Here is a 13,786-nt window from a genome sequence, read left to right as displayed (position 1 = left end):
AGCGTTCATAACCAGAGGTACCACTGTACTGGCCTCCTGGCAGCTCTGTCTTGCCCTCAGGACCCTGCCCTGGCCACATCCCTCACGGGCCCCATTCTGCACTCTCCCCAAGTGATTTTACCCAACTGCCATCTGTCTTGGAACTATGATAATTGCTCTTGGTTGCCTGGATGAAGAGGGGTATTGTTGGGTTGGAATAAACGACAGACGAGTAGCGAGCGTCATGTGGGAGGCACCTCTCGAGCATGTCTCGAGGAGTCTCTTTCATTGAATATTACATGCATTGCCACGTATGTGCTGGTTGCTGATTGGTTAGCACAAGTACAAAGCAAAGGTTACATATAGGCATCAATCACCAATAGATTAAAGGCTGGAAAAGGGAGCACAGAACTAGACAGGCACGAAAACCTCCTAATTTAAGTATAACTAATGATTAATATACCAAGACTTAAACAATTACCTTCCAATAGACGTGGTCAACTATGCATTAAGAACAGGTCAGAGTGTAATGTTTTCATGACCTCAAACTTAACTGAACATTCTGGGATGATGAGAGAATGTCTTAAGAACGGTTTGTGCAGCATCATGTACAGAAGCAAAGCTTAGCAGCGAGGCTTCCCATCATGCCACAGTCATGTGCAGGAGCAAATGTGTATGAGCAAATTTGTAGAGACGAGTATTCCTATAGGGTATATGTCTGACCACACCCATTTTGCCACAACCACCTCTGGGATGTGGCTCCCAGAAAGCTTTTGATAAGAAAACATGGCCCTGAGGCTGAAAAAGGGTCACCACCACTGAATAAATCCCTGCTTTTTCAGGACTGGAAACCCAGAATAACATGGCATCAAAAGTTCCAGATTTTATTAGGCCAGAGATATGATTAAAATTAGGAAAGAAACTTGGCCATCATTTGTTAAAGCAGTCTATTACAGTATTACATACAGAACAACATAAATATGTCATTTCTGTGTGCAACCTGAGAAACATGGAAGAGATGGAGGAATACTGTAGGTCCTCAGAAATCTCCACTAATTCCATTTCTGGATTTTCATGATCAAAATAAATATCTCCAGTACAAGGGGTGGACATCCAGGGGGTTGTTCTATGTTCAGGACCTTCTTGAGTGGTGCTGACCCATCTTATAATAACCTTTGTGAATCCAGTTGAGGGGTCCTCAGTATGACTGACTCCAGATAGCTCAGGTATGATCATTTATAGGCAATCTTTTATGGAAGCAGGAGGTTCTTCAGTATCAGAAAGTGTATGAATCTTTTTTGTCTAACTCTGGAATGTATATAACAGGAGAACAACCAAGCCTTATGAGGAATGGCTGAGGCAATTTGGTATGTTTAACCTGGAAAAGAGGATATGATAGCCATATTAAACTATCTGAACGGCTGCCACATGGAAGATGGAGCAAGTTTATATCCTGCTTCTCCAGAAGGTTGGATTCAAATGGCATGAAAGAAGACTCCAACTAAACATTTGGAGGAACTTTCTGACAGTAAGAGCAGTTTGATGGGGGAACAGACTCCTTCGGAAGGTGGTGAACTCTCCTTCGTTGGAGATTTTTAAACAGAGGTTGGAGGACCATCCACCAGGGATTGTTCAGCGGTGATTCCAACAATGCATGAGGTTGGGCTGGGTGACCCCTGGGGTTTCCTTCCAGCTCTATGATTCTATGATTCCATGAGGCATTGCGAGCTTCAGGGTGGACCAACAACTGCAGGCAGGACTGATCAAAGATGGCATATAAATCTGTATGGACATTTGACACAACACAGCAGAGTTGTTAGAAGGGGAATGAAATGAGAAGCAGGACTGAGATTTGGATATGCTTCGAGGTTCAGGCTATGGGAAGTCATAAAATCAAAATTACAATTCGGAAGACAATTTGATCTTTTTTATTTTAGTTTTTTATTTTTATTGGATTATGATTTGATATGTTAGTTGGAGGTTTTTTATTGGGAAATTAATATACACCCTAACAAAAAAAAGAGGGGGAATGAAACAACATCAGCCAGCGTGGTGTAGTGGTTAAGAGCGGTGGACTCGTAATCTGGTGAACCGGGTTCGCTTCCCCGCTCCTCCACATGCAGCTGCTGGGTGACCTTGGGCTACTCACACTTCTCTGAAGTCTCTCAGCTCCACTCACCTCACAGAGTGTTTGTGGTGGGGGAGGAAGGGAAAGGAGATCGTGAGCAGCTTTGAGACTCCTTAGGTTAGTGATAAAGCGGGATATCAAATCCAAACTCCTCCTTCTCTTCTTCTCTTTGGACAGGCAGTTTCGCCACCCCCACCCCCTTCCCACTGCATCAATATGGAGATAGTGCTTCCCTTTGGTTTAAGCACTAGATGCTGGGAGTAAACATTTATTCATTCCACTGGTCACTCGTCTTGGTTCCTACTCGAACAGTACATGGACACTTCTACATAACTGTTGTTATTGTGTTTGTGATGTGCGTGGTTCATTCTGTCATGAATGCTTTAGCTGAGTTTCTTGCATTCAGAGGACTGGACTAGATGTCCCTTGGGGTCCCTTTCAACTCTATAATTCTATGATTCATTCAAAACCAATAAAATGTTTGTAAAAGAAAAAAGAAAGATGATGGCTAGATCCAGTGCTTTTTTCCCTGGGGGTACGCAGACCCCTAAACATTTTGTGGATCTTTGTCGGAATCTCTGCTCGGCCAAGCCGATAAGGCCTCATCTTCCTCCGAGCTGAGCCTTTGAAATCGCCTCCGACGTGTATAATGACCTGAGCCTTTGATAAGGCCTCAAGCCCATTCTATCCAGCAGGGTTCCCAGCACAGGGAAGAGACGAGAGGTTTGGTTACATTGTAAAGGGTTTTATTTCTAAACTACGCAGAACAGAAAAGACATCCTCTCTCTATGAAAGCAGAGAGCAACTGAACAAAGGTACAAAGGAAACAGGAAATCACTAACGTCACATCCCGTCTCCCTTTCCCGTGAGACTGCAAGGTCTCTGGAATCTAAACAGAGTCCTGGGACTCCACACAGCTGCAGTGAGAAACAGAAACTAACATCCTCCCCCTTTCTGTGAACACCACTGGGCAGCGTGTCAGTACATTATCAGTACAAACCCAATTCTGTACATAGGTACAGTGTTGATCCTTCGGAACAACCTTAGACAATAAATCAGCAGGAATTTCATTACCTGGCATGTAGGACACCGTTACGAGTCCTTTCTCAACACATTCTCTAGTATGTTGCAGCTTCAATTGCAAGTGCTTCGTGCTTTGCTTACAACCTTCAGAAGTCATAATCTGAATTGGACATTTGACAGGAATTCTCATGTCTTTACACAACTGTAACAACCATTCATAGGCGCCGACTCCATGGGGCCTGAGGGGGCCCGAGCCCCCTCAAAATTTCGTTTGGGGGGGCTCCGCCTCCCCAATAATCTCGGGCGCCCCTCCAGCAGAGCGCCACCGCCGCCCCTCCCCCAGCCCAAAATGCACAGGGTCGGGCTGCATGCCTCCTGCCCTCCCTCCCGAGCAAAAGCTCCACCCAATTTCCTTCGGAGCTGATTAATAGGCGCAGCACGCTCTCCCCTATTCGCTCACGAGGAGGCAGCGCCACTTTATCTGCATATTCATGAGCTTATTTATTATTCATGAGCTTTCGCGGGCTCCCCCAATATTTTTTATAAGTCGGCGCCCCTGCAACCATTCACAATCCACAAGTGAATAAAACAATGCATTCAGTTCAGCTTCACACTTCCGGTTCCGGTCGCGCCCAGCGAAGAAGCGCGGAAAACCCGCTCTCGGTTTTCTGGGCTCTGCAGAGGCTTGGGGAGACGTCAGGGCGAAGCGCACCCCAAAAACCCTAAGGGGGGTACCCTTAGGGGAAAGATACCCAGCAGCGTGGAAGCGGTCGCACCGTTCTCCTGAGTCTGGTACGAGGAGTCAACGAGGACCGCGAACGCGAATTGGGACGGTAACGACTCTGTAGAGCGACGCCTCAAGCTCCAGCTGGAAGAAGCGACGGACCGCCTTAAGAAAGGAACGGAACCCCCCAGCGTTTTTAAGGCGTTTTCTTTTATTTTCATATAAAAACGCAGTGTGCAAGGCGAAAGCCACTCGTGAAGCTGGGCGGTGCCTGGAGGACTTAGGATTGCTTTTGGGAGTCCGCACGGTGGAGGATATAAGATGGCGCAGGCGGAAAGTCGATGGCGTAAGGAGTCTTTGGAAAGTTTGTTTGAGTAAGAATAATCTGTGGTGAGGATCAAAGAAAGGACAGCAGTGGATATTAAGGATCAACCGGACCCTGGTGTGTTTCTCAGTTCGTTTTTTGGGGATGTTCTTGTGGTTTTACAGAGAGATAAGCACTTCCTGGCGTTTATAGCTTATAATTGTTTATTTAAGACCCGGAACGGCTAATTGTCTAAGACACCTTCAGAAGGAGCTTAAGGTCTACTTTGGAGGAAGGACGGTGGCAGGTAAAGGACGAGAAGGCGGTAGCGGGCACAGCAGGCTTAGGGCGAGAGGACCTTAAAGTCTCTGTATCTGCCGCCACATTTTGCTTTTCCGTGTTCGCTTTCCTTCCCCGTGCTTGCCCACCCGCCCTTTTTGGGAGGATACCCCTGGGTGGTTGGAACTAGACAAGGGATCTTAAAAACAAAGGAGGTGACGTGATGCCTAACTGGTGCTTTATAATTTGACTGGGATACCGACTGCGGTATTTGGAACCTGAATTTTGGACGCTGACCATAATCTGGACCATAACTATAATTTGAACTACATCTATAATCTATAACCATAACCTGGACTTGGACAACAAGGGTTAAAAGTGGACTAAGCAGGACTAAACATCTTTAAGTTTGTTTATTAGACTATTAAACTTTTGCCCTTTTGAAGCAGAGCGGGCTGGAGAAGTAGACTGGTAAGGAGTGAAGAAAGGGATCCCCAGGAGTTGGGAAGGTTTGATCCCGTGCCCCCCCCCTCAACCCCTTCTGCTGGACTGCACAAACTGTTGCGTTGGACTGTTTATAGGATCTCTGCCCGGGTCACCTGAATTTTAATTTTGGATCTCTATCCGAGGCAGCTGCTTGATCCGGTTTGGAAATTGGTCTTCTTCTCCTTTTTTCTTTTTTTCTTTTCCCTCTCTTTTATTAATGATAATCTTTGTTTATAATTGTGTTTAACTGGAGGGTTGAAAAGGGAAGGAAACAAGGGTGGGGTTGAAGGTTGAAGCAAATTTTTTAGGTGGTGATAGGAGGAAATGATGGGAAAGGATGGAAAAGACTGGAAGAAAGGGGGTGGGACCCCGGGAGAAAGAAAGCTGTCGAGACAGGAGGAAATTAAAGATTTAGACAATCTGTGGGCTAGAATAAAGGAGGAATTTAAGCAAAATGCAATATATATGGAAAACAAATTGGGAGAGGTTCAGGAGAGGATTGACAAAAAAATAGAAGGAGCAGTTGGTGAACTCTCTACCAAAATTCAAGATCTTTCTGCAAAGTCCAAAATGATTGAGGAATCTAATAAAAAGCTGCAGAAAGAGATGAGGGAACAAAAAAAGGAGACAATGAAGGTAAAAGAAGAGTTGGGGGAGCTGAGTAATTCCCAAGATAAGATCTGGGATAACCTAGCCATGGCAGATATGCGGTTAAAACAGCTTCATCTTAAATTCAGGGGAGTAGTGGAGGACAGGAATGAGGACATAAGAGGGAAGATGATTAAAGAACTTTCCAATTGGCTAGGTTTAAGGGAGGAGGAGATGGCTTCTACCGTAGATAACGTATTTAGAATGACTAAGCCCAAACATTTGAAAGCAAGTAAATTCCTGGGGGACTGCCTGGTGATTTTTAATTCTTTGGAAATGAAAAACTTAATTTTGAGAAAGAGCTATAACAACAGACTAAGAATTGATGGAAGGCCTATCATTATTTATAAAGAAATACCAGTGAGGCTGCTTCGTAAAAGAGAAGGTTATAAACAAGTGGCAGCAGCATTGAAGAGAAACCGGGTCCCATTTCGATGGGAATTCCCGGAGGGGATTAGTTTTTTTTACAAAGAGAAAAAGTTTAGGTTGTTGGACACACAGGAGGCGGACAAGTTTCTGAGAAGATACGAAAAAGATTTGGGAAAGGCAGAGAGCAGAGTAAAGAATAGGGAGGAAGAAGAGGAAGGGGAAATAAGGGGCGGACAGGAGGAAAGGGGGGGAGCAGGGGAGGGGGTAGGAGATTCAGAGGAAGATGATGATGAGGCCGTAGTGGGAGGGGAGACGGCAGAAGAGGGGGAGACCTCAGGAAACAAAGGCGTTTAGATTATAGCCCGCAAACCCGGTTGAAGGTTCAGAAACAGACAAAGGCAAAAAATAACACACACACTAAAATTTTTATCCTGGAATGTAAATGGGTTGAACGACAAGGTTAAAAGGAATAAAGTCGAAAAAGTTGTGAAAAATAAAAAGTATGATGTAATTTGCTTTCAGGAAACACATATTGCTAAGAAACATAAACACATCCTGGTGAATAAAAGGTTAGGAGTAGACTTTATTAATTCTGATGAAGAAAAAAAAAGAGGAGTAGTAATATATGTTAAAGAGAAGTGGGAACCGACCCTGATATGCAAAGATGAGGAAGGAAGAATCCTAGGGGTTCAATTAAATTTCCGGGGGGGGGAAAATCAATGTTGTGACGGTATACGCACCGAATTCAAACAGAGCAGAGTTTTTTGAGAAACTCGAAAGTATGTTATTAGAACTGGAAGTCCACAAACTAGTCCTGCTTGGGGACATGAACGGCGTCCCGGTGCCGGATCTGGATAGGAGTGATAAGAAGGGGAAATTGGCTAGGGGGAAATTGCCGAAATCCTTTGATGATATGGAAGGGAATTTAGATTTAATTGATATCTGGAGGCACAAAAACCCCTCCCTTAAACAGTTTACTCACTACTCCGAACCCCATCAGAGCTGGGGTAGAATCGACCAGATCTGGATGACAAGAATACTTTCGCTGAGGGTGAAGAGCTGTAAAATTTATCCCAGGACAATATCTGATCACTGCGCCCTAGACATGGAAATAAAAAATGAAGTGAAGGGACAATATAGGTGGAGAATGTGTGAGAACCTATTTGATAACGAAGAGGTGAGGGAAAAAATTAAAGGTACCCTAAAAGAATACTTAGACTTAAACCTGAACAAAGAAACCCCTATAGACGTGGTTTGGGACGCCAGTAAGGCGGTGCTGAGGGGTTTCCTAATACAACAAAACAGTCACAGAAAAAAGGTAAGGGAACGTAAGAAAGAGGACATCCTCTCTCAATTGAGAAATTACGAGAGAAAATTGGTTATAAACCCAACAGATGATGATGCCATCCGAGCCTCTAGGGTGCTTCAATCTCAATACTCGGCAATACTAAATCAGGAGATAGAATGGAAAATTAAATTCACAAAGCAAAGATATTTCGAATCGGCAAATAAAATGGGGAAGCTATTGGCTTGGCAGTTAAGAAAAAGAAAGAAACAAAATGTGATAAATAAAATAATAATAGAGGATAACACCATAGAAGACCCAGAGGAGATAGAAAACAGGTTTACCCAATTTTTTGAAAAGTTGTACGAAGGAGGAAGAGAAAATAGTGTCGAAATTAAGAACTACCTGGATCATATTGAGAGGAGATATATAACAGAGGAGGATAGGATACATCTGAATAAGGAGATCACAGTAAATGAGATAAAGGAAGCCATCGGTAGGATGAAGATGGGGAAGGCCCCAGGTCCAGATGGCTTATCTGCAAAATATTACAAAACATTAGGGGAGTACCTAGCCCCAGTGCTTAAAGATGTGATCAATAACATTCTCCAGGGAGGGAAGATCCCCGAGTCGTGGAAAATGGCTTATATAACCTTGATCCCAAAATCAGAGAAAGAAAAAACAGATGTAAAAAATTATAGACCAATCTCTTTGCTTAATAACGATTATAAGATCTTTGCCGATATCATGGCTGGCAGACTTAAGAAGCTCCTAACAAAGCATATACACAAAGATCAAGCAGGATTTCTCCCTAACAGACACCAGAAAGAAAATGTCCGCCACATACTAGACATCATTGAATACTTAGATATGAGAATAGACGTCCCTGCAGCACTGATCTTTATAGATGCCGAAAAGGCTTTTGATAATGTTTCTTGGGAATTTTTATCACAATGCCTGGAGAAGGCAGGTATTGAAGGTCCCTACATGAATGGTATAAGGGCAATATATTCAGAGCAGCAGGCCAGGTTGATTATAAATGAAAATTTGACTAAACCCTTTAAGATTAAGAAAGGTACAAGGCAGGGCTGCCCTTTGTCCCCCTTGTTATTTATAATGATATTGGAAGTAATCGCAAATAGAATAAGAGAGGCAGTAAATGTGAGGGGGATAAAAATTGGAAAGAAGGAATTCAAGCTTAAAGCCTATGCCGATGATTTGGTCCTGTCCATGGAGAATCCAGTGGACAGTACAAGTAGGGTAATAGAACTCTTAGAGGAATTTGGCAGACTGTCGGGCTTCAGATTAAACAGGAAAAAAACAAAAATTCTAACTAAGAATATGACAGAACAGGATAAAATCCAACTGGAAGAAAAAAGTGGTATTACAATTGTGAACAAAGTCAAATACTTGGGAATTTGGCTCTCACCAAAAAACATAAATTTGGTTGAGGATAATTATAGCAAGGCCTGGCAGGATATCAAAAAAGATATGGACACCTGGCACAGACTGAAACTATCATGGACAGGGAGAATGTCTGCAATTAAGATGTGTATCCTTCCGAGACTACTATTTCTGTTTCAAAATATTCCGATTATTAAAGGTACCTCCCTCTTTAAGAACTGGCAAAAAACCCTGACCAAGTACATCTGGCAGGGAAAGAGAGCCAGAATAAAGTTTAAATATCTGACAGATTCAAGAGAGAGATGCGGTTTTGCAGCCCCGAATATTAGGCTCTATTATGAAGCATCCTGCCTATGTTGGATAAAGGAGTGGGCCACCCTCCAAAATACAGACTTATTGGACTTGGAGGGCTTTAATATTAGATTCGGGTGGCATGCCTACCTCTGGCAAGAGAAAGGAGAAGTTCATAGAGGCTTCTCCAACCATGTAATTAGAGGCCCACTACTAGAGGTGTGGAAGAGGTATAAAAAAGTGATCGAAAAAGGCATTCCAGGGTGGCTGTCTCCAATTGATATTATTAAAAGTAAGAGAATAAACATGATTGATGAAAGATGTACATATGAGGACCTTTTAGTGAAGACAGAAGCAGGATGGAAGGTGAAGCCCTATGAGCAGCTGAAAGACAGAATAAAAGAGTGGCTGCTCTACCATCAGATTAATGCTTTATGGGGCGAGCATAAGAGAGTGGGTTTTAGTGGAAAAAAATCAAGGTTTCAGGTGGAAATTTTGGAGAGTAATGAAAAACTTCTCTCCAAAATGTACAAACAATTATTGGAGTGGGATACTAAGGAGGATCTGATGAAGGGAGCGTTGGTAAAATGGGAAAAAGACCTTGGTCATAACATAGAGTATAAAAACTGGCAGATATTGTGGACAAAAGGTGTAAAATTCACAGCATGTGTAGCCCTACGTGAAAACTTAGAGAAAATGATATATCGCTGGTACTTGACCCCAGTAATGCTAAGAAAGATGTATAATAATGTTGATAACACCTGTTGGAGATGTAGGGACAGGGTCGGGACCTTTTTCCATATTTGGTGGACCTGTGATGTGGTGAAGGAATTCTGGAAGCAAATACATGAAGAATTGAAAAAAAAATTGAGATATAATTTTCCTAAAACCCCTGAGTTGTTTCTTTTAGGAATGATTGGTAAAGAAATAAAGAAAATAGATCAAACCTTTATTCAATATGCTATGGCAGCGGCAAGAATTCTAATTGCACAAAAATGGAAAACTCCTGATGTACCCACGGTTGGAGAGTGGCAAATGAGGTTATACCAATATATCGAATTAGCGAGATTAACCCAAAAAATAAGACAAAATAACACAGTTAAACTCAAAGACGAATGGAACAAATTTCTAATTTATTTTGAAAGCAGCCAGGGATTAAACAATTTATCAATCGACGATAATTAAAAGCATTGACGTATAACGTTTTAGTAATACTGCGAATCAATGTAAGATTATGTATTTCCAAAATCGAGTTGGACGGAAGTTTTGTATTTGTACTATTGTATGTTACTTTTTCTTTCTTTCTTTCTTCTTTACTATTTCTTTCTTCTTTTTCTTTTTCTTTCTTTTTTTTTCCTATTTCCTTCTATGATGGAAATTTTTATGCGTGTATATATCTGAATAATGATGTAAAGAGTGTATCTTTCCTAAATAAAGAAAATTAATAATAAAAAAAGAGTCCACACGCTGTTGTTCTAAACTAACAGCTTTATTTACAGCAGAACAGTAAAAATAAACAAACCATCCGAGACAGCAGTCATCTTGCTTCCTTGCCTGGCAGCAAAAGCGAAAGTCAGACAGAACAAAGAAACAGCTTCTCCAGAAGTTGGAGACAGCTCCTCCCCAGAACAGACAGGACGATGGGTTCTGAGCTGTTAACCCTGTAAGCTCCGATTCCCCATCACACCCCCTCTCGTCCTGCACTGCTGGGGGCTCGTAGGTTTCACCACTTACCCCAAACACAGACCTTTACAGAACTCCCCATGATGCTGAAAGCTCAAAGGTTTCATGACCCCATCTGCCAGGTTCTTCTGGCTTGGACAGTACTGCAATCTCACCAAGCCTAACTGGATACTCTGACACATTCTGGAAATGGATGTCTAGGTGTTTGGTTCTGGCCTTAAACTGCCCAGACTCTGCCAACTTCAGACAGGGTTGATTGTCCTCCCACACCGTGACAGGCAAACAACAATCCCTGCAGATTTCTTGAACCAAACAAACATAGAATTCCAATTCCCTGCAAAGCTCAGACAGCGCACTGAATTCAGCTTCAGTAAAGGAAAGCGCAATGAGACTTTGCTTCCGGGTGTGATAGCCTGGGATGCAGATTCAGATGCTGAACCTAAGGAATCCCAACCTGAACAGGATTCCCTGCCTCCAGAAGCAGATGAGCCACACACTAATATGTTTTCTCCACAGTATGAATTCTTTGATGCGAAGTGAGATTGGAGCTTTCAGTGAAGCTCTTTCCACATTCCACACACTGATAGGGTTTCTCCCCTGAATGAATTCTCTGATGCTTAGTGAGATCCGAGCTCGTACTGAAGCTCTTTCCACATTCCACACACTGATAGGGTTTCTCCCCTGTATGAATTCTCTGATGGAAAGTGAGATCAGAGCTCTGACTGAAGCTCTTTCCACATTCCACACACTGATAGGGTTTCTCCCCTGTATGAATTCTTTGATGGGAAGTGAGAGAGGAGCTTTCAGTGAAGCTCTTTCCACATTCCACACACTGATAGGGTTTCTCCCCAGTATGAATTCTTTGATGGGAAGTGAGAGAGGACCTCTTCCTGAAGCTCTTTCCACATTCCACACACTGATAGGGTTTCTGCCCTGTATGAATTCTTTGATGGGAAGTGAGATTGTGGCTGTGACAAAAGTTCTTTCCACATTCCACACACTGATAGGGTTTCTCCCCTGTATGAATTCTTTGATGCAAAGTGAGATTGGAGCTCTGACTGAAGCTCTTTCCACATTCCACACACTGATAGGGTTTCTCCCCTGTATGAATTCTTTGATGGGAAGTGAGACTGGCGCTCTGACTGAAGCTCTTTCCACATTCCACACACTGATAGGGTTTCTCCCCTGTATGAATTCTTTGATGCGAAGTGAGATAGGAACTCTTTCTGAAGCTCTTTCCACATTCCACACACTGATAGGGTTTCTCCCCAGTATGAATTCTTTGATGGGAAGTGAGTTTGGAGCTCTGACTGAAGCTCTTTCCACATTCCACACACTGATAGGGTTTCTCCCCAGTATGAATTCTTTGATGGGAAGTGAGAGAGGAGCTGTGACTGAAGCTCTTTCCACATTCCACACACTGATAGGGTTTCTCCCCAGTATGAATTCTTTGATGGGAAGTGAGTTTGGAGCTCTTACTGAAGCTCTTTCCACATTCCACGCACTGATAGGGTTTCTCCCCTGTATGAATTCTCTGATGCCTAGTGAGAGAGGAGCCCTGACTGAAGCTCTTTCCACATTCCATGCACTGATAGGGTTTCTCCCCTGTATGAATTCTCTGATGCTTAGTGAGACCCGAGCTCGAACTGAAGCTCTTTCCACTTTCCACACACTGATAGAGTTTCTTTCCAAGGATATTTTGTTGATGGGAAGTGGAATGGGAGCGCTGACTGCAGCTTTCTCCACACTCCAAATTTTCACGTGGCTTTTCCTCTCTGGGGATTTTATCGTGGTCACCTTTGTTCTTGATTTCATCATAATCTGCAATGGAGACAAAAAGGGATTAGAGCCTCAAGAACAAATGGAGAAGAAATTAAGGGAGTTCAGTGTGTGTTTCTTACCTTTGTTGTTTGTCAATAACCAACATATTTATTATCAGATTTTGTTGAGTTGTTGACTGCTGCTTTGTTTACTATAGAGTAGTGGCCAAAATTGTGGAAGACTTTTGCAGAAAAGTGTATTTCAGAGGTTTGATGGCTCATAACACTGCTTCTTTTGGAGTAATATCATACAATTATGTATCAACGGAAATTGTTCATTTACCCATATTCTATCTAATGTTATAGCCAAATAACCAGAAAAAGGAAGCACAACTTGCTTAGGTTGACTGTGTGTCTTTTTGTGGTTGGTTTTTTTGTGTTCTTGTAAAACATAATAAAATTATAGAAATGGCACAAAGAGTTGACTGGTCATCCAGAAAGCGATGTAAAATTGTACTGTTTAATGAACAATGCTACAGTTATGAAGAAACTGATGAAAGATAAGGAAAAACTTAACCAGACTGGCCATTATATATTTTTGAAGAGGTATCAGGAGACTTAGTCACTATAAAATCAGACCGGTAAAGGCAGGGAAAGGTGCACAAAGGCAAGTAACGATGGACGAGTGGAGAGACTGTCCCTACATGACAGAAGAAAATCATCTGGGTGTATACAAGATGACATGGCGCAATTTAATGTGAAGTTGAGTGCAAGGACTGGTCAAAATGTTATAATTCTAAGGAATAAGCCATTGTCATCTCACAAGCAAAGGTTGAAAAGATTAAACCCATGTTAACTGGACAGCTGAACAATGGAACAGTGTTATTTGGAGCAATGAGACCCAAATCTCATTGCTTGGTAGTGATGGCATAACATACACGAGGAGAAGAATCAGATAAGATTTACATCCACTTGCATTACACCGACCACGAAACACTCAGATATTGTGTTGATCTGGGGTTGTATGGCAGCAAAAGGTGTGGGCAAAATTTACATCATTAATGGGGATGTAAATGCCCTAAAATGCATAAATGAAAGACTTGCGCACAAACTGAAGCGTTCCTCAGGTGATCTTTTCCCAGATGCTGAAGCACGTTGTCAGGGAACTGCCCTCGGTTCAGGAGGGAGAGAGGAAAAGCCGAATGGATTACAGAGAGCCTCCAGGGATCATGGGAAGCAGCTCCTCTTCAACAGAGCAGAATAAACACGCCTCCAGTGGAGCGGCGCTGCAGGAGTCGGAAGAGGCAAGACAGTGCCAGGACAACTTGCCTGGGCAGAGTGGGGAGGAGAGGGGTCCTCTGTTACCCACACCCTCCTTGCGCAGAAAGCATCCGCGCAGAGAGGGGAGGTGCAGACTGGGAGT

At 42.8% G+C, this 13,786-nt stretch overlaps 3 protein-coding genes across 9 annotated transcripts in view; 1 reads left to right on the top strand and 2 right to left on the bottom strand.

The window, feature by feature from the left end:
* Positions 1 to 13,786, bottom strand: part of LOC114595223 (uncharacterized) — a 646,585-nt gene that overhangs the window by 252,418 nt on the left and 380,381 nt on the right. The window lies entirely within an intron of this gene.
* Positions 1 to 13,786, top strand: part of LOC144327580 (uncharacterized) — a 290,636-nt gene that overhangs the window by 173,077 nt on the left and 103,773 nt on the right. The window lies entirely within an intron of this gene.
* The window catches only part of LOC144327588 (uncharacterized), an 81,083-nt gene continuing 77,685 nt past the window's right edge, over positions 10,389 to 13,786 (bottom strand). For all 7 annotated transcript variants that reach the window (XM_077927928.1, XM_077927931.1, XM_077927929.1 and 4 more), the window contains one exon: positions 10,389 to 12,424. In XM_077927928.1, coding sequence (XP_077784054.1) covers positions 11,100 to 12,424 — 1,325 coding nt within the window. In that variant the 3' untranslated portion in view covers positions 10,389 to 11,099. The remainder of the gene's footprint in view (positions 12,425 to 13,786) is intronic.

Source organism: Podarcis muralis, chromosome 4 (genome assembly GCF_964188315.1).
Source record: "Podarcis muralis chromosome 4, rPodMur119.hap1.1, whole genome shotgun sequence".
In the NCBI taxonomy this organism is placed as follows: domain Eukaryota; kingdom Metazoa; phylum Chordata; class Lepidosauria; order Squamata; family Lacertidae; genus Podarcis; species Podarcis muralis.
This window is presented reverse-complemented; position numbering and strand designations above follow the sequence as displayed.